General features: G+C 63.9%; 2 protein-coding genes across 2 annotated transcripts; one reads left to right on the top strand and one right to left on the bottom strand.

The window, feature by feature from the left end:
* Positions 1–1,179: 1,179 nt before the first annotated feature.
* Positions 1,180–5,480, bottom strand: LOC133748352 (cytochrome c oxidase subunit 4 isoform 1, mitochondrial). Its single transcript, XM_062177093.1, has 5 exons — positions 5,376–5,480; positions 4,674–4,747; positions 2,685–2,852; positions 2,141–2,272; positions 1,180–1,502 (listed from the first exon to the last, which is right to left on the bottom strand). Exons 2-5 carry the CDS (start codon positions 4,744–4,746, stop codon positions 1,366–1,368), a joined length of 510 nt encoding a protein of 169 aa, XP_062033077.1. The 5' UTR covers position 4,747; positions 5,376–5,480; the 3' UTR covers positions 1,180–1,365.
* Positions 5,481–5,776: 296 nt separating this feature from the next.
* EMC8 (ER membrane protein complex subunit 8) lies at positions 5,777–22,874 on the top strand. Its single transcript, XM_062176856.1, has 5 exons — positions 5,777–6,046; positions 13,817–13,893; positions 20,697–20,766; positions 21,256–21,350; positions 22,382–22,874. Exons 1-5 carry the CDS (start codon positions 5,816–5,818, stop codon positions 22,539–22,541), a joined length of 633 nt encoding a protein of 210 aa, XP_062032840.1. The 5' UTR covers positions 5,777–5,815; the 3' UTR covers positions 22,542–22,874.
* Positions 22,875–22,987: the final 113 nt, after the last annotated feature.

The following is a 22,987-nucleotide window of genomic DNA, read 5'->3' as shown; positions in this document are numbered from 1 at the left end:
CAACCCAGCTTCTTCAAGTCCTGAGTTAAAGCAGGCTCCTCTGGGGGCCCCTGGGGCACCCACCGTCTTGTGGAATCAAGTGTTGCCTGGCTACAATCAGAGGAAAGGCCGGTTCAGATCTGTCTTTGGCATCTTGTCCTGACAGTGTAAGAGGGACGGGACGGGGACACGCCGGGGTGACGCACGCAGCGCTGCTCCAGAGCGGGCAGCCCGGGAGTCAGAGGGGCCCGAGTAGCAGGGGTCACAGCCACTCGAGCACCTTCCTCTTGGGCTGTTCTGGGTGCGACGTCTCAGCTGGCTGGGAGGAGGGGGTCCCTGGCAGGGTCGGGCGACTCGGGGCCAGCTCAGGCACGTCGGGAGCCCACCCTTCACCCTCCCGCGTCTCCCAGAGGCCCACATGCAGCCTCGCGGCAAACCACCAGGCTGCCTCGGAGGACGGGGTCGCAGGTGCAGCCGTGGGCACGCCGTATCTGGGCAGTGTACCTGACGTGTACCTCAAGTCCTTCCCCATGTCATTCCCCTGCGCAGCTCCGAGAGCCCAGTTCTAAGTGGGCTTCCCCAGGGTCGCTCTTTCTCCTCCCACTCAGGCAGACAGGCAGCCCTGTGGCACGGCCATCCTGCCACCCCAAGCAGGCTCCAGGCTCGTCCTGTTCTCCAGGCAGGGGACTGGCGCGTGGGTGGACCAGGACCCAAGTGCCTCAGAGCCCTTGTCCTGGCCAGGGTGCAGCCCACTTCCTGCCTGCCTCACCTGCTCTGCTGTGGCTCTTCAGGGTTGCCAGGGACAACCCATCTGCCAGACCCGAGTCGGGCGCTCAGCGCCTGGCTGCCCACTCTGGAGCCTGACCACTTCCAGAAGTGGCTCCCGGGGATCCCCATCAGACTGCCTACTGTAATGGGGTTTTACTTTTAAAACCCTCTTACCAAAACCCAAAAATGTCCCATATCAAGAGGTTCCTGCTGCCCAATGCCTACAACAGCCCACCAGGACCCAGACTCAATCCAGGCCTCCCATGTGGGTGGCAAGAACCCAGCCGCTTGAGCCGTTACCAGCGGCCTCCCGGGGCCCACAGGCAGGAGGCTGGAACCAGGAGCCAGTCGGGCAGCCAACCCTGGCCTGCCACTGTGGGAGAGGAGCGTCCCAGCCAGCGGCTTAGCACAAACGTAAGGTACGAGATCCACTTCGTGTGTAGCCAGTATATGTTTACTGTGGACGCCTGGGAGACATCTATTGTTTTAAATAACAGACACTTGCATTTAGTTCTCGTCATTGGACCTCGGGGACACGGGGCGTTTATTAGGACTGGCGCCGTCTGACGTGGGCTCCTGTGCGTGCGCAGCGCTGCGAGGGCTCTGGGGCAGCGAGCTCTACTTCTTCCACTCGTTCTTGTCGTAGTCCCACTTGGCGGAGAAGCCCTGGACCGGGCTGACCTTCATGTCCAGCATCCTCTTGGTCTGCATGGCCACCCACTCCTTGTCGAAGGTGTGCGGGATGGGGCCGTACACTGCGGTTCAAAGGGAATCCATGAAGCCACCCTGCACATGGTCCTGAGCCCACGCCTTGGGGGCCGGGGTCTGGGTCAGCACAGCGTCTGCCCTGAGCCCGCCCATACGGGGCTTGTTTCTAGGCACTCCCAACTCTGACTTAATTATTCCCTTGTTGGTAAAAAGCTAACAATAAGTGAGCTGTAGGCGGCGTATCTTCCACAGGCTCGTGTGCAGCGCAGGGGGAGGGCTGCTTGGGACACAGGGAGGACGCTCGCCCACTCAGAACCCAGAGGCACAGCGCCGCGCCTGCTCAGCCTGCGCCCGGAACCCGGGAGAAGCCGTGTGAGATGCAGGGCCAACCCCACCCAGGCCCGCGGGTGCTGTGCAGCCACTGAGCCACGGTTCAGGAATGAGTCCCTTCTCCCCGCTGAGCGAAGGCATCCTGGCGACAGGTGGGCGGGTAAAGACCTACCAGACCGTGTGCTGTGTGCAGTCCTTCACGGCACGGCCACAACGGCCAGCTCACTCAGCCTCTCCTCATGCTAATCTCCCACAACCTCAGACACAAAATAACCCCGACTGGCTCGAGGGCAGCATGCAGGCCCCCACGGTGCTCTGCCCCCTGCATCCAGGCTCCGCCCACCTCCCTACTCACCGTAGTGCTTCTCCCAGATCAGGACGAGGGCGGTGAAGCCGATGAAGAACAGGGCCGTGCCCACGACCGTCTTCCACTCATTCGTGGCCCGGTTCATCTCGGCGAAGCTCTCATTGAACTGAATGCGATACACTGTGACACAGGGGAGCCAGCTGTTTGCGGGTGGAGTGGAGTGCACCCACACCGCTCCTCACGCTGAAAACAACACCCCCATGGGCCAGGGCTGCACGGCGGCAGGGGAAGCCTCTGCTTGTCCACCAGCATCCCACAGCAGTCAGCTGAGTCCCGGCTGCTCCCCTTCCAGCCCAGCTTCTTGCCAAAGCACTCAGGAACACACCGAAGATGGCTCAAGAGCACAGAAACCGGGTCCCACTCAGTCACCCAGGAACCCAGCAGTGGCCCTCTGGATAGCCAGTCACCATCACACACACACAGACACGTCCCACTGTCACCCCTCAGACACTCAGACACGCGCCCACAGTCACCATCACACACACACACAGACACGCCTGAGCACCGGGCCGCCCCCGTGAGCAGTACTCACACTCGACCTTCTCGTCCCTGGTGAGGCTGCTCCAGGAGGCCTTCTCCTTCTCCTTCAGGGCCTTCTGGCTGGCAGATAGCTGCTTCACATGGGCCACGTCGGGCAGGGGGTAGTCACGCCGGTCCACGTAGCTCGGGAGAGCGTAGTCCTCACTCTTCACAACACTCCCTGAAACCACAGGGCTGGCTGTGAACACTCAGCAGGGGAGAGCCACAAACAAGGAACGAGCCACAGCAGCCCCGGGCCAGTGCCGCGAAGGGCGACAGCACCACCAGACTGCCCGTCACCGCGCCGGTCGGCCAGCGCACCAGGGTCCCCCTGGACGGGAGATACACACAGGAGGCCTTTCTAGAAGGGATTCAAACTGAAGAACAAAACCATACAAAACTCATAAAGGTTCAGAAGATGTGGGGACGGAGTTCAGCCTGGTTGGAAGACACCCCCGCCCCCCGTTCCCTGTCCGTGCGCCTGGGCTCAGTCCCTGCGGCAGCGATGGCCCCGTGGACTGGCTCCTGCCACCGCGAGGGAGACCAGGCGCAGGCGGAGGTCAGGCCCGGCCTGGGCCGCGCATGCATCTGCAGAGTGAGCCGGGGGGGCGGAGCTTCTGCGTCCTCCAGGAATCCTGGGAACAGTCCTGTGGGAGCTGTGCTCCTCCCCAGGGACCAGCACCAGGGGCCGCGGTCACCGAGCACGCATTCGGCCCTGTGAAATGCTAAGCGTGGCTCGACGTTTGGTATCAGAGAGCAGACCACAGACTGCTGCAGTCTCTCTTAAAAATACGTAAATCGTGTCTGGCTCGTGCCCGGCACACGAGACCGAGGTCTGGCACAGCCCACCGCGAGGCGGAGGGGTGGAGTCTCAGGCCGACTGCAGCTCGACATCCACTCTAACTTCCGCCTGTCATTTCTTAGTCTCTGCTTGACAAGTGGACACGTTGTCTTTGTCTTTGAAAGCACTCTGTGCCTGCGCTCTATTTCAGGTAGAGAACCTTGGACCTGCTTTGTCTGATGCCACGGGATGGCTGGGCGCCAGCAGAAGCGCCGGTCCTCAGCGGTGACCGAGGGTCCTCAGCGGTGACCGAGGGTCCTCAGCGGTGACCGTCAAAGCTGCCTTGGGAAGGAAGTGACCGGGTGGACCAGCTGAACCGCAGTCCTGTGCGTTTCCGTCCTTGAACACTTCCATTGCCCCTCCTTTTACATCGCTGCCTTCAAAGACTGTTTCTTGTTCAAGAAAAAAACAGCCTAAAGCATAAGCCCTTCTGAGAACAGGGAAGTTGGCTCCTCAGGAAGACAGCCGGGGTCAAAGGGGCCGTGAGCACTCCTGCGTGCTGACCGCGAGGAGCTGCTGGGGGCGAGCGCGGCGGCCACACCGTCCAGAGGACGCGGCACCTTCTCAGGCGCTTACCCGAGGCAAAGCCAAACCAACCAAAAAGCCCTGGAGAAACGGACTGGCAAACCCACGGGAACCAGGCGAATCCTGCCGCAGCCGGCGCCCAGGCTGCCAGTGCAGGAAGCGATTCAGGAGTAACTGCTTTAGAACCTCGCCCACGGCCCCGCTCCATCATCTCCCGCGCTCCCTCACAGCTCAGGCCTCGGCCCCCACGCCCCGCCGCACCTGACCCTCCCCAGCCGTGGGCAGCAACCCCAGGCCAGGCTGCCCGCCCCCGCCCCGGGCCATCTCTGCACTCAGCCTCCCTCTAGCTACTTCCTTCTCCTCCGCCGTGCCTAACGGTGCCTGCCGCAGAGCCACCGAGGAAGGCAAAGCCAACCCTGCGCCGTCCGGGCACGGAGGGGACCCTCGCCAAGTGACGCGGCCAGGACGGAAGCGAGGTCCTTCGGGGAAGTGGCCGGGAGGGCCGAGGCCCAGCGCAGGTCCCGCGGAGAAGCCCTCCTTACTGGGCTAAGCAAGCCGGCGGGGCCGAGGCCAGCCCGCGGGGGCCGGGGCGGCGGTCCTGCCTGGACACCGCGGCCGCAGCAGCGCAGCACTTACCGTGCGCCCGCACGCACACGGAGGTGGAAACCGCCCGCCTGCCGACGAGGCTCAGCACCCTGGAGGCCAACATCCTGGAACACAAAGGACAGCACGTTCCCTGCGGACCCTCGGCCGCCTCCGCCCGGGCTCGCTCTCCCCGAGGCGCACCCCTCCCCGTTCCCGAATGGACGCTCGCAGCGGCCGGAGAGGCCTCCCCCCAGCGACAAAAGCCAGCAAAGACCGACCAAGGTGACCGCAAAGGAAGCCACCGAGGCACCACGCCGCCGCGGGCCTGCGTCCTCGGGGCCCGCCCGGCGGCAGCGGAGTGGCCGGGGTGACCCGGCCCCAGGACCCCCTCCTCGGAGGGCGGCGGCGCCGCTCGGGGTCCCGCCCGGGGCAGCCCAAACCCGAGCGTGACGCCAGGGCCGCCTCGGCCGGGCCCCGCTCGCCGCGGGCGCCCAAGGTCACCGCGTCCGAGCCCGCGGCGCAGCCGCCGCAGGCAAGGGGAGCAGGCCCGGGCGCTCGCGCAAGCTCGGGGGCTGCGGCCCCGCCGCCCCTGGGGCCCCGGGCCCCCGCGGGGCGGCCTCAATGTCACCGGAGACCCAGGCCCACCGCCGTGTCCAGCGGGCGCCGGGCCGCCGGCGCGCGGGCCAACGGCCCCCAGCTCCTAGGCCGAACGGCCCCGCTCGCGGCCCGGCGCCCGCCCGCCTCGAGCCTCACCTGCCGGAACAGCCGACCCTGCCCGCCGCGACCGCCCTCTGCGCCCCGGCTGCCCGCGACCGGAAGAGAGCGAGGCCGCGCCGCGAAGCACCACGGGACGCAGCGAGGCCCCGCCTCCCCGGGCCGCGCAGAGGTCGCCGGGGAGCGGAAGGGGGCATGCGCCGCGAACGTCGTAAAAACGCCGGCCGGGATGCTTTCCGGCAGGCGCCGGGCCAGGAGCGCGAGTGGAGTCCGAGGCGGCGGCGGCGGCGGCGGCGGCGGCTTCCCGGAGGCGTGAGCCGAGGCCCGAGCCGGGCCGCCAGCGGGGCCTCGCCGGCCCGTGGCCGCGCCAGGCGGCCGCTTCGCCCTCGTCCGCGTCCCGGTGAGGCGCCGCGCGGCCGGGCGGCGGGCCCAGGCCTCAGCCGCGCGGCCGCGGCCTTCGGGGCCGGCCCGGGCTCAGCATGCCCGGGGTGAAGCTGACCACCCAGGCCTACTGCAAGATGCTGCTGCACGGCGCCAAGTACCCGCACTGCGCCGTCAACGGCCTGCTGGTGGCCGAGAAGCAGAAGCCGCGCAAGGAGCACCTGCCCCTGGGCGGCGCGGGCGCCCACCACACGCTCTTCGTGGACTGCATCCCCCTGTTCCACGGCACGCTGGCCCTCGCCCCCATGCTGGAGGTGGCGCTCACCCTGGTAAGCGCGGCCCGGGGGCGCCCGGGAGGGCGGGGAGCGGGGCGAGGCCCGGCCCGCCGGGCAGGAGCAGACGCCGCCCCGTGCGCCGCGCGGGACAGACGGACTGCGACGGCCCCGGAGCTTGGCCCGGAGGGGCGGCGGTCGCTGGAGACCCCCCCGCGCCGAGGGGCTGCCGCCGCCGGGACGCCGAGGCGGGCGGGTGTGGGGTCCCGGCCCGAGAGCGCAGGACACGGCGTGGGGTGAACCGAGTCGTGGGCGGAGTTCTTTGCTGTCCCTTGTGCGCCGGACACGGGGACGTGGATGGAACTGCCCCCCGGGCGCGGCGGCGGCGTGTGCGCACCTGCTCCGTCGGGCCCTGCGGCCGGTCCGCGCTGCTCTGTGGCCTAGGGAGCTCGGGGGAGGCGGGCAGGGGGCTGGGCTCCCCAGCAGCGCTTGTGCAGGGGAGCCGGGGCCCGGAGAGAGGGACTGCAGCGGTGGGCAGCCCTGGGGAGAGGATGGGCAGCGGTGGGCAGCCCTGGGGAGAGGATGGGCAGCGGTGGGCAGCCCTGGGGGGGGGGGGCGACGGGCAGCGGTGGGCAGCCCTGGGGGCGACTGCAGCGGTGGGCAGCCCTGGGGAGAGGATGGGCAGCGGTGGGCAGCCCTGGGGGGGGGGCGACGGGCAGCGGTGGGCAGCCCTGGGGGCGACTGCAGCGGTGGGCAGCCCTGGGGAGAGGATGGGCAGCGGTGGGCAGCCCTGGGGGGGGGGGCGACGGGCAGCGGTGGGCAGCCCTGGGGGGGGGACGGGCAGCGGTGGGCAGCCCTGGGGGGGGACGGGCAGCGGTGGGCAGCCCTGGGGGGGCGACGGGCAGCGGTGGGCAGCCCTGGGGGGGCCGGGCAGCGGTGGGCAGCCTTGGGGGGACGGGCAGCGGTGGGCAGCCCTGGGGGGGCGGGCAGCGGTGGGCAGCCCTGGGGAGGGGACGGGCAGCGGTGGGCAGCCCTGGGGGGGGGCGACGGGCAGCGGTGGGCAGCCCTGGGGAGGCGACGGGCAGCGGTGGGCAGCCCTGGGGGGGGGCGACGGGCAGCGGTGGGCAGCCCTGGGGAGGCGACGGGCAGCGGTGGGCAGCCCTGGGGGGGGCGACGGGCAGCGGTGGGCAGCCCTGGGGGGGGACGGGCAGCGGTGGGCAGCCCTGGGGGGGGACGGGCAGCGGTGGGCAGCCCTGGGGGGGGGACGGGCAGCGGTGGGCAGCCCTGGGGGGGGCGGTGGGCAGCCCTGGGGGGGGGACGGGCAGCGGTGGGCAGCCCTGGGGGGGGCGGTGGGCAGCCCTGGGGGGGGCGACGGGCAGTGGTGGGCAGCCCTGGGGGGACGGGCAGCGGTGGGCAGCCCCAGGAGGAGCCCGGAGCTGGAAGGGCGGGGCGGAAGGCGCGCTCTGGCGGCAACAAGGCCGACAGGAGAGAAGCCGGAGAGGCCAGTGGGCTGGAAGAGTGGGGAACTGGGGAGCACGGGGCGTGCGGAGGGCAGGGCCAGGAGAGAGAGCGTGGGCAGCTCCCACAGGGCCCGTGTCGTGAGGCCGGGGGTGCTGGGCAGCTCCCACAGGGCAGCTCCCACGGGGCCCGCGACGTGAGGCCGGGGGTGCTGGGCTCCTCCTCAGGGCAGCTCCCACGGGGCCCGCGTCGTGAGGCCGGGGGTGCTGGGCTCCTCCTCAGGGCAGCTCCCACGGGGCCCGCGTCGTGAGGCCGGGGGTGCTGGGCACCTCCTCAGGGCAGCTCCCACGGGGCCCGCGTCGTGAGGCCGGGGGTGCTGGGCTCCTCCTCAGGGCAGCTCCCACGGGGCCCGCGTCGTGAGGCCGGGGGTGCTGGGCACCTCCTCAGGGCAGCTCCCACAGGGCCGGTGTCGTGAGGCCGGGGGTGCTGGGCACCTCCTCAGGGCAGCTCCCACGGGGCCGGTGTCGTGAGGCCGGGGGTGCTGGGCACCTCCTCAGGGCAGCTCCCACGGGGCCGGTGTCGTGAGGCCGGGGGTGCTGGGCTCCTCCTCAGGGCAGCTCCCACGGGGCCGGTGTCGTGAGGCCGGGGGTGCTGGGCTCCTCCTCAGGGCAGCTCCCACGGGGCCGGTGTCGTGAGGCCGGGGGTGCTGGGCTCCTCCTCAGGGCAGCTCCCACAGGGCCGGTGTCGTGAGGCCGGGGGTGCTGGGCACCTCCTCAGGGCAGCTCCCACAGGGCCGGTGTCGTGAGGCCGGGGGTGCTGGGCTCCTCCTCGGGCAGCGGGAGCCACTCAGATTTGTGTCTGAGCGATGGCTCTGGCCTTCAGTCTAGAGAGTGTTGGGGAGGGGCCGGCACTGGGGTGGGGGGTAAAGCTACTGCTTGTGTCGCCGGCATCCTGTATGGGCACTGGTTCGAGTCCCAGCTGCTCCACTTCCAAACCATTCCCTGCTGATGCACTGGGACAGCAGCAGAGGCTTGCCCGAGTGCCCAGGTCTTGCGCCCTTGGGAGACCCAGAAGAAGCTCCTGGCTGGGGTCCGGCCCAGTCCTGGCCATTGCGGCCATCTGGGGAGTGAACCAACAGGTGGAAGATCTCCCTGTCCCCCTCTCCTTCGCTGTCTCTCTCTCCCTCTGTAACTCTTTCAAGTGAATAAAATAATCTTTAAAAAAAAAAAAAAAAAAACTTTGGAGATGGGGTACACCCAAGACCAGAGGCAGGGAGGTGGCTGAGCACGCTGTGTCCCGTTGGCCTGGGGGAGGGGACGTGACCGGGACACCTGGGTCTCTGGCTCGTGGTGGTGCCGTGCCTTGGGAAAACAGGGAAACCGGCCGGGGGGTGCCTTCGCTTGAGGTGGTCGCATGAGGAAGTCCTGGCAGTGAAGGCTGAAAACAGGTGTGAGGATGGACGGACAGACGGGCCCGAGACAGAGGTGGGCGCCCGTGGCTTCCCCGTGACTGGAAACCGTGAGAGCCCGTGAGCCTTGCTGGGGCCCTGCACGGAGGGGAAGCCGCCCTGCCTGTGGCAGGTGTGTGGACGGAGAGCGACTGCAGGGGCCGGGGCCGCGGTAGCGCCTCCGTCGAGGCCTGCGCTCCTGGAGCTGCTCGGAGCACCCGGCGTCGCTCAGCCTTCTCGTCCCAAGTCCCTGCTCGGAGCTGTCCTCCCCCCGCTCGCGGTGTGAGCCGTGCTTGAGAGAATTAACCATGCCAACGTGAGCAGTACACAGTGTGTCTGCATCACCGTACGCGAGTGTTCCCCACGGAGCAGAGCTGCCTCCAAACCCTCACCGGGGAGGAAGGAGCCCGGAGGGACCTGGGCTCAGAATGCAGGCCGTGTGCTGCCGCCGGCCGGAGCATGAAGGGGGGGTCTGCTCTGGCTGTGCCCCTGCCGCTTCCAGACTGCAGGCTCCCAGCACCGCCCCACACAGGCCTCTGGCTGGTGAGTCTCACGTCCAGCAGTGTCCGTGTCGGGCCAAGCCGGACTCCCTGGGTCTCCTCGGCCATGAAACCCACTGCCCCAGTGTTGTCCTGCGCGGCTGTGGCCTGGCTGTGGCCTGGCCCAACTCCAGCTGTTGTGGCCGTTTGGGAGTGAACCAGTGGGTGAAAGATCTGTCTCTCCCTCTCTCTAATTCTTTCAAATCTTTAAGAAATAAGTAAAACTTTCTTTTTTAAAAAAATCGCCAAAGCCAGCTGAGACAGAAGAGGTGCCAGTGCAGTGCCAGTGGACGACCTCTAGGGGGGTTCGCAACAGGTCACAGCCTCATTAAGCCGGTCAGGTGTTGACCTTTGGACTTAGTGGCGAGACCCTGGAGGCGGCGAGACCCTGGAGGCGGCGAGACCTCGGTGTGCAGAGCCGCGGTCCACGGGCTCTCGGCTGCAGGAGACAGCACCTCGGCCGGGCGTCTGGACCCAGGCAGCCGGAACCAGGCCTTGTTCTCCTGGCGCCCTGCTCTTCAGGGAGCCCGTGCTGGAATTATTTTGCTAAATGGGGAAGACTGGCTTGATCTGCAGTCTGTCAGAGGCAACATGGGATTCCTAAGGAGGCTTTTCATTATAATTTTCCATTTTAAAAAATCCGTGCGTCTCTGGAGGCTTTTTGGTTTTTGTTTTTTTTAAGTACTTATGCCTATTATCTTATTTATCCTTATAACCCTATGACGTAAGTAGCAAAGGAATTATTTCTAATAGCAAAAACCCATAAAACGTTAGGAGGAAAATTAGCGTGGACCTGCTGTTTCTCTAAGCCTCTCTGTGCTCTGGGCAGCTCTGCTGGGAGCCCTCAGATGGCCGCCTGCCTGCCTGCCGTTTCAGGCCAGGATGCCCCCCTCTGTGCCCCCGCCCAGCATCGCCCACACCCCCCATGCCCGTGCCCTCTCCAGGGCATGCGCGTGCCCGCCTGGGAGCGAGGCACCTGTCGCGTTCCAGGCATCGCCCACACCCCCCATGCCCGTGCCCTCTCCAGGGCATGCGCGTGCCCACCTGGGAGTGGGGCACCTGTCGCGTTCCAGGCATCGCCCACACCCCCCATGCCCGTGCCCTCTCCAGGGCATGCGCGTGCCCACCTGGGAGTGGGGCACCGGCTCGGTTCCCCTTCCATTTTCTCTGCAAAGCTCCTGCACGGCTGTAGCTCAGGTGAGGCCAGTCCAGCCCACCGGCCGCGCGAGGCCCATGAAGTCATTTGGTCCGGCTCTGCCGTGGCGACAGAAGGCCACACTGGAAATTCAGTAAACCCACAGCAGTGTGGCCTCACGTGATGCTACCAATGTCCAGATGCCCCTGGCAGGAGAGAGGCCCCCGCCCGGCCCTGGTCCCTGGGAAGTGCGGCTGACTGCAGGACTTGGCTTCTCCGGGGCACACGGTCCCTGCGCCCTGCGTGTGTCGCCGCAGGCAGGAAGGCCTGCAGCTTACCGCCTGGGGTCTGGGAGCGTGGCAGGTTCAGGAGTGGAGCCCCTCTGGCCAGGCCCCTGCCCTTGCCCTCTTCATGGTTGTTGGACTTGCGGTCACCACAGGCTGCAGTGGTGCCTGGAAGACGACACGTAAACAGCAAGTGTGCCGAGAGCTCCTAGTGCCGCCGAACGGGAACGGGACGCGTGGGGCCTCCGTGCCCTCAGCAGCTCTGTGTATGTGAGGAACTGAACAAGCCAAAGGGGCGCTGGAGCGAAGGCGCAGGGCTGACGCCACGGTGGCCACGAGCTCTCCCTCGGAGAAGTGAGGCCGCGTGAGCGACGTTCGGCTCACAGATCTGTCTTCCCTCGCTCTCACACGAGGTGCACAGCAGGCGTTCACACGGGCAGCTGCCCACGGGGTTCCGCCGTGCGCCAGACCTGCCTGTGCAGCACCACTCGGCGCACTCCTCGTCTCCTCCTGTCAGCTTCTGTGTTCCCTCCAGCAGAGAAGACTCCGCCCCTCCCCTTAGAGCTTGCTCCCCTGGGGACGGCCCTGCCCGCGCACCCACTTCCGGTTCCTGCTTCCTGCTAATGTGCGCTGGGAGGCAGCAGGTGATGCAGCATGTGGGTCCCTGCACTGAGCTCCAGGCTCCTGGCTTCCACCCGGCCCAGCCCCAGCTGTTGTGGACATTTGGGGAGCAAATGCAGCAGTTAAGAGATGTCTGTCTCTCCCCGCCTTTCAAATGAAATAAAATAAAACAGAACTTGCTCCCCCTCCTGAGGCTGTCTGTTCCTCCCTTTCGAGTTCCGCCTTCCTTGGTTGGAAGACCGTGCATCCGGCCTCGTACGGTTGACTTGATTGTTGTTTGAGTCACTCGGGAGTTTCTGAAGCAAGCCAGCGCTTTGTGACCTGGCTAACTTTAAAAGCAGCCTCTTCGGAGGTCATGGCGTTTAGGGTTTTTCCATGCAGGAGCTCGCACCTCCACAAGCGAGGCCCAGGTTGAGGTCTGTGTTGTGCCTGTCACCGAGTGGTCCTTTCTGTGCCCTCAAACCTTTGTCGCCAGCCAGAGCAGGGGCCGGTGCAGCTGAGAGCACTCAGCAGAGGTTGCTGCCGGGGCTCGTCCAGGATGGTCATAGCAAGACAGCTGTATCCTTGCATGTCCGTGGCGTGCCTGTGGTCAGCCAGTGATGACCAGCAGTCTCTACATCCTGACCTCGGCCTTGCGTAGCAGAAGGCGATTGCAGGCGCAGGCGGTGTGGCGTGGCGGGTTAAACCACCACTGGGGACCCCCGTGTCGTGGAGAGAATCCCCGCACAAGTCCCTGCTCCGCGGCTCCCTGCTCGCGCACCCTAGGGGGCAGTAGCTGATGGCCCAGCTGCTTAGGCCCCGTCACCCAGATGGGAAACCCACATGGAGCTCCTGGCTCCTGGCTCCAGTCTGGCCCAGCCCTGGCTCTTGCGAGCATCTGAGGACCAGCAGAAGGAAGAGATTCTCTCTCTGCCTCTCTGGCTCTCTCTCCCTCTGTCTGTCTGACTTCCAAGTAGTTGAAAATAAAACATTTTTTGAAGGGGTAATTTGCAGATAAGTGTAAGTTACGGGTCGTAGATGTAGAGACCTTGGATTCTCCGTGTTTGCCCAGTGGAATCCCTGGGCCCTTTTAAGAGGCGGTTAGGGTAGGGGTCAGCAGGTGGGGCTGGAAGCAGAGGTCAGAGTGTTGCAGCCACAGGCCCCAGGACGTGGGCAGCTTCTGCAGGTGGACGGATTTTCCCCGGCACCTCCGGAAGGGGCACAGCCTGCGACCCATCGAGACGTCTGAGCTGTCAGCTCAGAAGGTGCCTTGTCTGCAGCTGTGCCTGGGCTGTGAGAAACTGAGGCCGCCAGTCTGAGTGGCGCAAAGACCACTGCCCTGAGAGCCAGGTGGAGGTGGCCGGGTCGGCAGACACCAGGGCCCCTTCCAGCTTCCCTGCCCCGAGGGTCAGGGCCTGGGCCGAGTCCCAGGCTTAGAGCCCGGCCCTGTGGCACTGCCTGGAGGGGAGTCAGGAAGACAGTGGAAGCAGCGCAGGGTTCCTAGAGCCTCTCGGTCGTGAGCAGTGGTTTGCTGCAAAGCCACAGGGAAGGCGCCGTTGTCCTCGTTTGGGGGCGTAGCCGTGCTCATCTGGGTAGACAAGCAGAATGTCCGGTGGTTCAGGGGACCGGTGTTGACCCAATATGGTCATTTGTGAGCTCTGGGGAGGCCAGAAATGTTCTAATCCCTGTGCGAGCCGGGGACCCTTGGACTGGAACCCTTGTGATGTCTGCTTTAGTCAGAAAGGAGTCGGGCAGAGTCCTGCCCCTGAATTCAGGACAAAGTCGAGAGGCTGTGCTCTGTGAAGCACACGCGGACACTCACACTTTCAGCCAGTTGGTTCACAGCAAAAAAAATAAAAATAAAAAAGTAAAAACGTGTCAGTTTGCTTCTTCTTCAGCAGACTGAGACTAGAATTTGTTGTGGCATATTAAAATCCTGATGGCGAACAGGGTGACCTTTTGCTGTTTTTAATAATGGCGCTAGAGCTGCAGGCAGCTGGGTCTGGTGAGAACAGCGGTTTTTCAAAGCGGCGCAGAAGACACTGGGGGTCGCACCGTCGCCGTGGCGGTGAAGTGTGCTTGCGCGTGCCTGTACCCGACTTCAAAACCTCGTCCGGAGGGGCCTCTCGCTGGGCTGGGCAAGAAGTAGTTCCCTGTGCCCAGCATTGCAGCGCCCACAGGGCCCTGGGGGGCCGTCTGTTTGGCCTGGCCTGGGGCTGGGGAGGGATGTGGGATTTGAGTTTTCCTCTGAGCCCCCGCCTCACTCTCCTGGGAGGGAAGCAGGGTGCGGTCACGCCTGCCCTGCTTGTCCGGGAGGGAGTGGCCGTCATTCACCTTTCTTCCCAGTTTCTGTTCTTATTTCAGATTGACTCCTGGTGCAAAGACAATAGCTATGTGATCGCTGGTTACTATCAAGCCAATGAGCGCGTCAAGGATGCCAGGTATGCTAGTGGGTGAGCCCCCTGGGGGCGGGAGGGTGGTCCCGCACCCACGCCTGCCTGGGGGCCGCTTGTCGACCCTCTGCAGGCTCCAGATGCAGCGTATGGGGTGCACGCCCCTCCCCACCTTCTGTGCTCGTTTATAGTGTTGGAAGGGAATTCTCGTGTGGCTAGTTCCACACAGAGACTCTAAACATTTATATTAACTTTGGGATTCTGTTTTGTGTCTTCTTTATATCGCTTGAAGGGGATTCGTACAGTGAAAGCAACAGTTGAGGCCTCAGGTTCTGTCCCGCTCTGCTCCACCTGCTTCCCCTCCCAGACTGGCCGTGACATGGGCAGCGCGGTCGCAGGGAACACTACTGTCTTGGGAGAACTGACCCAGCCTTGGGGTTTGGGGCTCTCGGGTTTGATACTGTAGAGAAAATGTGGTCTCTGCTGCCACTTCGATGCTTTTATCCAGGTGGTGCCCCGTCGTGGCTGTCTCTAGTGGGCGCGGTGGAGGGCCCAGGAGGGCCCCATGAGCCTGGCTCTTTGGCTTTTCCCGCTGCCTTGCCGTTCTTACTCTGAGCCTACAGGTGGAACTTCCTCATTGCATCTCTCTCTCTCTCTCTCTCTTTTTTTTTTTTTTCCAAGATTTATTTATTTATTTGAAAGTCAGAGTTATGCAGAGAGAGAGAGGTCTTCCATCTGATGGTTCACTCCCTAAATGGCCACAACGGCTGGAGCTGTGCCAGTCCAAGCCAGGAGCTTCTTCGAGGTCTCCCATGCGGGTGCAGGGGCCCAAGGACTTGGGTCATCTTCTGCTGCTTTCCCAGGCCATTGCAGAGAGCTGGGCTGGAAGTGCAGCAGCCAGGACTCAAACCGGCCCATGTGGGATGCCAGCACTGCAGGCGGCGGCTTTACCCGCTACGCCATAGCACCAGCCCCAGTGCATGTCTTAATAACCTTGTTCCTCTGGGCAGCGACTCAGCTGTCCATCTCTGAGCAGGAGGGTGCCCATGGGACCGTGTGCACCTTGGTCTTTGTTACATGAGAGGCTGACCAGTGTGAGCTGAGCGAAGCAAACACGCTTGGCCCCGCCCTTACTCGACTGGGTTGAAGATACTGCACCAGGAGGTGCACCAGGGAGAACTCGCCCCGGAGCCGTGACCTGAGACCCCCAGGGGAGGGTGTCCTTTGAACCAGGGTCTCCGGAGTTGGCCTGGTGGAGACCAGGAGGCCAGAGTGATCCTGGTGGGCACACAGCGGTGGGGCTGCACGTAAGGCAGGGCTGCCCTGAGGGCTCCCCACTGCCCAGGGAGCAGTACAGTGCTGACTTGGCAGGAGGGCTTTCCCAGATGGAGCTGTGTCCCCCGAGCTGCTGTTGCAGGCAGGACGGGGTACTGGGCGAGAAGTGCACCAGACTGCCAGGTCCGCATGGGAACCCCACTCCTGACTCCATGCCCGTTGGACTCAGCTTGGTCCTTCTGCTTCCTCCGCTCTCATTCCCACTCAGCCTGCAGCCGTCTCAGACGCCACCTTCGTGTTCCCGCCCCCCCTCACCCAGCCTTGATGCCTCCACCATCCTTCAGGAGGCCTTGCCCTCGCCCAGCTGCTCCTGGGGCCTTCTAGGCAGCCATGTGTCAGTCTGTAGAGGGGATGACGTGCAGACTGGAGAGCGGAGACAGGTGGGCCCCCGGGCCTGCCCAGCGAAGCTCAAATCCCCCTACAGAGGTGACGCTGGCCTCGGGCTCTCGGGTCATTTCATCCTCAGGCTCCAGCCCGAGAAGGGAATGTCCCAGAGGCCCCCGTCTGGTAATGGAGGAGCAGGAGTGGTGCAGACTCTTCTGTCCAGCATCTGGAACGTCGTCTCCTCTCCCTACCTGGTCTAACTGAAAATGTGTCCTCCTGGCTCTGGAAATACCTCCACATTAACCGTGTCTTACTGAGTAAGGTCTGTGGTCTGTAGCCTTGGATTCAGGTCCTGGGGAACTTGCTGGTTAACCTCCGGGGCCCCAGCCTGTGGGGTCGGCCACAGCATGTGCCTGGGAGAGCGGCCTGAGGACAGGCGTGGCACCAGCCCTTCTGAGCTCCACTCAGAGTAGCATAAACATCTTGTGGCTATGAGTCCACGCCCAGGATGTGCCCTGGCCTGCAGTACGTCAGCAGAACACTAGGTACCAGGTGTGTGGCTTCGCTCACGTGCAGAGCCCGGCCCCGGCCGTCAGGAAGGGGGCTCGCGCAGTGCTGTCCACCTGTCGCACCTGTGCTCCACCGCGTATCGGGGAGCTGGCTCGGGAGCAAAGGGGACGCCCTCCTCGACGGTCCTAACGTGGCAGACTTGCGTCCAGAAGTGAGACTAAGTGTGCGACACAGCAGCTCTTCAAATTCTGTGATAGTTCATTGGCTGCAGATTCTTCAACTTTTTCAAAAAAATAAATTTTGAGTTCTTGGGTATCTGAAATGGTAGGCTTCTTTTTTTGTTTGTTGTTTGTTTTTGGTTTTTTTGGTTGGTTGGTTGATTTTAAATGCCAGTTTTATTCTTCTGGCTACAGTTTCCAAAAGTGATTAGACATTTACTTTTCTTTTATAGTTCTTTGAAGAGTTTAGTCTGCGTTTTTAAGATTTTATTTATTTATTTGACAGGTAGAGTTACAGACAGTGAGAGAGAGAGAGAGAGAGAGAGAGAGACAAAGATCTTCCTTCCATTGGTTCACTCCCCAAGTGGCCGCAATGGCCAGAGTTGCGCCAATCCAAAGTCAGGAGCTTCTTCCCGGTCTCCCACATGGGTGCAGGAGCTCAAGGACTTGGGCCATCTTCTGCTGCTTTCCCAGGACACAGCAGAGAGCTGGATCAGAAGTGGAGCAGCCTGGACCCAAACCATTGCCGACATGAGATGCCAGCACTGCAGGCGGCAGCTTTGCCTGCTACACAGTTAAGTTTTGATATATGTTTGTATGAACACACACACACACACACAGACGTGTGAGCTGATACTTCATATGCTTCTTTGTAACCTGTTGTGTTCTTTACAACATGGAATGCATATGTGTGAAACTTCTCAGTTGAAAGGTAAGCCTGGAATATGGGTAGAAATCCCAGGGCCGGCGCTGTGGCGCAGTGGGTTAAAGCCCTGGCCTGAAGCACCAGCATCCCATACGGGTGCCAGTTCAAGACCCGGCTGCTCCTCTTCCAATCCAGCTCTCTGCTCTGGCCTGGGAAAGCAGAAGATGGCCCAAGCCCTTGGGCCCCTGCACCCGCATGGGAGACCTGGAAGAAGCTCCTGGCTCCTGGCTTTGGATCGGCGCAGCTCCAGCTGTTGTGACCATCTGGGGAGTGAACCAGCAGATGGAAGACCTCTCTCTGTCTCTACCTCTCTCTGTAACTCTGTCTTTCAAATAAATAAAATAAATCTTAAAAAAAAGAAAAAGAAAAATCCAAAGAGATGCTGGTAACAAGGAAACTGTAAGAAAAAAAAGTGCCACCGGCTGATTAAAAGTACAGTGAAGGTCAGAAACGCATCAGAAAATGCCAAGAGGACGAACGCAGGCCCAGACGTCGGGGGCGGACGGCCAGGACTGGAGGCCTGAAGCAGCAGGACAGGAGAGCCGTGCACGGCTCTGCTTCCAGGGCCTCCTCGCGGCCTCGCGGCCTCCTCCTCCCGCCCTCCCCTGAGCCCTTCCCGCTCATCTGCTCCTGTGGGATTCTTAGCCAGATGCGTGATGGCGTGCCCCTGAAGGCCTGGGCCAAGCCCGCTGTCCTCCCAGGTGTCCTGTCCCTGTGCTGCTCTGCGGGCCGGTCTTGCATGGCTGCGGCGCGCTCCGTGGTTCCGCCTCCTCTTGCACGTTGAGTTTCTGTGTGACTTCCTGATTCAGAGCAGGCCCTGCGGTGGGAGCTGTTCCCGGGAAACAGGTGCTGAACGGCAAGGACTTGGGCACGTCGACTGCCGCTGGCTCGCGTCTCTAAGGAGTGTTTCTTGACCCCCTTGCCTGGGAGTAGGAGGGCCGTGTTAGGGATCGTGGCCTTGGACGTTTCTGGAGGACAGGCAGCTCTGCCTGTGTTGTTAGGAGTCCCCAGAAGAGGGTGCGCGCAGCAGACGCCAGCTGCTTTCCCCTAGCGCACAGCCTGCGGCTGCTGTGGAGCCACAGAGGCGCAGGAGCAGTGGGCCCGCGGGTCTCCTCCCGTCGGCCGTCATTTTAAAGGTCGATGGATTTATTTGAAAGAAAGAAAACAGAGAGAGAGGTCTTCCATCTGCAACAGCCGGGGCTGGGCCAGGCCGAAGCGAGGAGCCAAGAGCTTCTTCCAGGACTCACACAGGGATGCAGGGGCCCAGGGACTGGGCCATCTTCCGATGCTTTCCCAGGCACATGAGCAGGGGCTGGGTCAGAAGTGGAGCACCGGGACTCCAGCAGCGCCCATGTGGGAGGCCGGTGCTGCAGGCAGAGGCGTAGCCTGCACCAGAGCGCCAGTCCCGGGCCATATTTGTAGACTTACAATCAGCATTTCACCTTCAATTCTCAGTTTTGTAAAAGAAGATCGAGTAGTCAGATAATTTGTTTTCATCATAAATATTTCCTGTTTACTCTTTTTGGCCGTTCACAAGGGAGGGATTGTTGTTGTATGGCATGTTTCTTTAGATAAGCCCAGAGCAGTCAGTGTCTCGCCACGGCTGTTAGGATCGTGCGCCCAGAAAGCTGAGACGCGGGTAGCACCCTCAACCCTCAGGCTTCAGTGCCAGTTGCCTGCTGATGGACCTGGGAGGTCGGGGCAGTGGGCCCTGCACCCGTGGGGACACCTGGGTCGAGTGCTCAGCTCCCGTGCTGTTGCGGGCACCCAGCAAGGGAACCATCGGACGGAAGTGCTCCCCTCTCTCTCTGTCTCAAATCTTGCTGTAGAAGGCAGACATTGGGGCAGGCGTTCAGTGCAGCAGCCTCGATGCCACTGGGACACCTGTGTCCCGGGCAGAGCACCTGGGTTGAAGTCCTGGCTTAGCCCCGATCCAGCTTCCTGGCCGTGTACACCCTGGGGAGCGCACCAGGTGATGGTGCAGATACTTGGGCCCCTGCCACCCACATGGGGTGCCTGGATTGACTTCTGGATTCCGGCTGTCAACCTGGCTCAGCCCCAGCTGTTGGGGCATTTGGGGAGGGAGCTGGCGATGGAGGATCTCTGTGCATCTATACATCTCTGTTTGTCTCCCTTTCAAAACATAAGTTAACACAAAAAGAAAAACTGCGTGCCGAGGGGTGAGTGTCGGAGCATTCCAGAGTGGCCCTCCCAGCTCAGAAACAGACGGACCGCACGTGGGTAGCTTGGCCGCGGGAAGGTGATGGCATCCAGGAGAGAGAGCCTGGCTCCCTAAGTGGGGAAGCGGCCGGGCCTGCGGTGGGAGAGGCTGAGCACAGCAGCTGGCTCCTCCAGGACCTGAGGAGAGCGTTCCGGGCACGTCGGATCAGAGAGTCTAGAACCGTGAGGCCAGCTAGGGAGCCCGTGCCGTAGGTGGTAGCCTGGGGGAGACCAGTGGCCGGGGGCAGAGGGACAGGCATGCTGGAGTCAGAAGCTGGCAGAGGGCCCACACAGTGGCCGCTGGACCCTAAGGCGGTGGGTGGTTGGCGGACTCCTGGAGGTGTCCTCGGGGTCACATGGACAGTGGGCTGCACAGAGCACTGAGCAAGAACCGCAGCCAAGTGAAGAACGGACGAGGTGCGGGTGGGAGGGGCGGGAGGGCAGGGCCTGGCCACGGGGAATCTGCCGATGCCGTTCCCCTGTGAAGACAGAGCTGCGGCCGGGGTGGGGGTGTCCGGACCCCAGGGAGAAGGCCACGGCGGGTGGGCCGCTCCTCCTGAGCTGGAGAATGACTGGAGACGGCCGAGTGGCGCGGGAGCCCCTCTGTAATCAGCTCTGTGACTTCCAGCAGGAACATGTCATTTACCAAGGCTGGGTGGTGGCAGGGCCGGGCCACAGCATGGAGCTGTGGAGGGGCCGGCGGCCCGAGTCCTTGGCCAGCCTGCAGCTGGGGAAGGTGGCCAGGAGGCTGTGATGCCTGGGCCTGCGGGGACCCTTCCCGGGGCGCAGGGCCCTGACAGCACGGCGTCCCCACAGGCTGGCACACGGGGCCTGTCAGGCCCAACAGTCTTGGTGCCCACTTGCTGCTGTGGACAGCGCTGAGCGGCCTTAACCAGGACCTGGGAGAACTGAGCGGCTCCTCTCTGGTGGGAACCTGAGAGAACTGACCGGCTCCCCTCTGGGAACCTGGGAGAACTGACTGGCTCCCCTCTGGGAACCTGGGAGAACTGACCGGCTCCTCTCTGGGAACCTGGGAGAACTGACCGGCTCCCCTCTGGGAACCTGGGAGAACTGACCGGCTCCTCTCTGGTGGGAACCTGAGAGAACTGACCGGCTCCCCTCTGGGAACCTGGGAGAACTGACCGGCTCCCCTCTGGTGGGGACCTGGGAGAACTGACCGGCTCCCCTCTGGGAACCTGGGAGAACTGACCGGCTCCCCTCTGGTGGGGACCTGGGAGAACTGGCCGGCTCCCCTCGGGTGGGGACCTGGGAGAACTGGCCGGCTCCCCTCGGGTGGGGACCTGGGAGAACTGGCCAGCTCCCCTCTGGTGGGGACCTGGGAGAACTGGCCGGCTCCCCTCGGGTGGGGACCTGGGAGAACTGACCGGCTCCCCTCGGGTGGGGACCTGGGAGAACTGGCCGGCTCCCCTCTGGTGGGGACCTGGGAGAACTGGCCGGCTCCCCTCTGGTGGGGACCTGCGAGAACTGACCGGCTCCTCTCTGGGAACCTGGGAGAACTGACCAGCTTCTCTCTTTAGTCCAAACCAGGTCGCAGAGAAGGTGGCCTCCAGGATTGCCGAAGGCTTCAGCGACACAGCTCTCATCATGGTGAGTCACTTGTTGGCGCTACTTACGGGGTGGCCGTCTCGCCCTCTGTCCTCAGGAGACCCCTGTGGCATCTGTCCCAGCACAGGGATGTCCAGCAGGGATGGTCCCCGCCCAGCAGCGGCGTCCTGGGAACTTGTTAGAAGTGCAGGTCTTCAGGCCCGGCCGCAGACCCCTTAGAACTCAGCAGTCTGTTTCAACACTGCTTCCGGATGATTCTGGGACGTGGCCGCGCGTGAGAGCCACTGAGCTGAAGGGCCGGCTCGGCCCTCGGGGAGGATGGGCACAGGAGGGGGCCTGGGTGGGTCGCATCTGGGGCCTGTGCTTCAGTCTGGATTGGACAGGGGAGGGTAGGGGAGGGGTGTGGAGAAGCAGCCAAGTGCTCGGAGTTGACCCTGCAGAAACGCTAGGCCACGCCTTCCTGGTGGGCTTTCCCCGGGGGCCGCCTCGCCCCTCCCTAGCACTTCCCTCATGTGTCTTCCCTTGGCTCAGGTGGACAACACCAAGTTTACGATGGACTGCGTAGCACCCACGATCCACGTGTACGAGCACCACGAGAGCAGATGGCGCTGCAGGGACCCACACCAGTGAGTGCCACGCCTGCCGGGCTGTGTGCCCGCACCAGCTCCGCCCTGTCCACCTGGGTTTTTAGTCGGCGTGTTCTCCAGGCACTGTGTCGTGCCCTTGCCGGACCACTGGGGGACCAGGGCCTGCCGGGCTGCCTGCCCCAGGCCCCAGGGCACTTTCCAGAAACCTCCGGTCCGCTGCCCTTGGCTTTCTCACAGCGTCTTCAGAAGGGCAGCTGTTGGGTCGGCGCCCGTGTCCACCTTTGGTTTAGAGCGTCCCTGTCTCCCAGCACCCGTGGTCTCCTCCACCCCGCGGGCCTCCCTGTCTCCCAGCGCCCGTGGTCTCCTCCACCCCGCGGGCCTCCCTGTCTCCCAGCGCCCGTGGTCTCCTCCACCCCGCGGGCCTCCCTGTCTCCCAGCGCCCGTGGTCTCCTCCACCCCGCGGGCCTCCCTGTCTCCCAGCGCCCGTGGTCTCCTCCACCCCGCGGGCCTCCCTGTCTCCCAGCGCCCGTGGTCTCCTCCACCCCGCGGGCCTCCCTGTCTCCCAGCGCCCGTGGTCTCCTCCACCCCGCGGGCCTCCCTGTCTCCCAGCGCCCGTGGTCTCCTCCACCCCGCGGGCCTCCCTGTCTCCCAGCGCCCGTGGTCTCCTCCACCCCGCGGGCCTCCCTGTCTCCCAGCGCCCGTGGTCTCCTCCACCCCGCGGGCCTCCCTGTCTCCCAGCGCCCGTGGTCTCCTCCACCCCGCGGGCCTCCCTGTCTCCCAGCGCCCGTGGTCTCCTCCACCCCGCGGGCCTCCCTGTCTCCCAGCGCCCGTGGTCTCCTCCACCCCGCGGGCCTCCCTGTCTCCCAGCGCCCGTGGTCTCCTCCACCCCGCGGGCCTCCCTGTCTCCCAGCGCCCGTGGTCTCCTCCACCCCGCGGGCCTCCCTGTCTCCCAGCGCCCGTGGTCTCCTCCACCCCGCGGGCCTCCCTGTCTCCCAGCGCCCGTGGTCTCCTCCACCCCGTGGGCCTCCACGGTTGCTGTGCGAGGCTGACTTGTCCGTGTTTGCCCGTAGCGACTACTGTGAAGACTGGCCGGAGGCGCAGAGGATCTCGGCGTCGCTGCTGGACAGCCGCTCCTACGAGACGCTGGTGGACTTCGACAACCACCTGGACGACATCCGCAATGACTGGACAAACCCCGAGATCAACAAAGCCGTCCTGCACCTGTGCTAGGCAGGGCCCTGCGCCGCGCGAGAAGGAAGCCCACTTGTCCTGTAAATAGAGCTCTGGGTGCCAGGAGCAGCGCTGGCGGCTCTGGGAGGTGCCACGTGCCTGGGAAGAGGGCACGCGTCCCGCCGCGGCTGGAAGATTGGCTCGCGTCCAGTCTGACCGTCCGCGCGGAGCCTCCCCAGCTGTGTGTTGCTCTAATCCTCCACATCAGAGCTCTTCCTGCCCGCCCGCGTTGTTCTACTGCACAGTTTTAACTGACGTTTTATAATCTGGAGAGAGTACTTTTTAAAGCTTATGAACTGTCTTTTAAAAAAAAAGGCCGTATCTTATACTCCACCAAGTGTGTCTGTGAGTTTTTATGCTGGTGAAGTCACACCGACGTCCCGGGGGCGGGCGGACACCTGGGTGGTGCCAGGCCCGGGTCCGGGGAGCTGTGTGCTGGGTCGCAG

The sequence above is a fragment of the Lepus europaeus genome, chromosome 19 (genome assembly GCF_033115175.1).
Source record: "Lepus europaeus isolate LE1 chromosome 19, mLepTim1.pri, whole genome shotgun sequence".
Lineage (NCBI taxonomy): Eukaryota > Metazoa > Chordata > Mammalia > Lagomorpha > Leporidae > Lepus > Lepus europaeus.
The sequence above is the reverse complement of the archived record's forward strand: the minus strand, read 5'-3'. Positions and strand labels throughout refer to the sequence as shown.

Excerpts from the sequence above, each read along its gene's own strand:
- LOC133748352 (XM_062177093.1), bottom strand. The coding sequence starts at position 4,746 with ATGTTGGCCTCCAGGGTGCTGAGCCTCGTCGGCAGGCGGGCGGTTTCC. Across the intron at positions 2,853-4,673 it reads CGTGTGCGTGCGGGCGCACG|GGAGTGTTGTGAAGAGTGAG; the intron begins GTAAGTGCTGCG and ends CTGTGGTTTCAG. Across the intron at positions 2,273-2,684 it reads CAGGGACGAGAAGGTCGAGT|TGTATCGCATTCAGTTCAAT; the intron begins GTGAGTACTGCT and ends CCTGTGTCACAG.
- EMC8 (XM_062176856.1), top strand. The coding sequence starts at position 5,816 with ATGCCCGGGGTGAAGCTGACCACCCAGGCCTACTGCAAGATGCTGCTG. Across the intron at positions 20,767-21,255 it reads GCGACACAGCTCTCATCATG|GTGGACAACACCAAGTTTAC; the intron begins GTGAGTCACTTG and ends CCCTTGGCTCAG. Across the intron at positions 21,351-22,381 it reads CGCTGCAGGGACCCACACCA|CGACTACTGTGAAGACTGGC; the intron begins GTGAGTGCCACG and ends GTTTGCCCGTAG.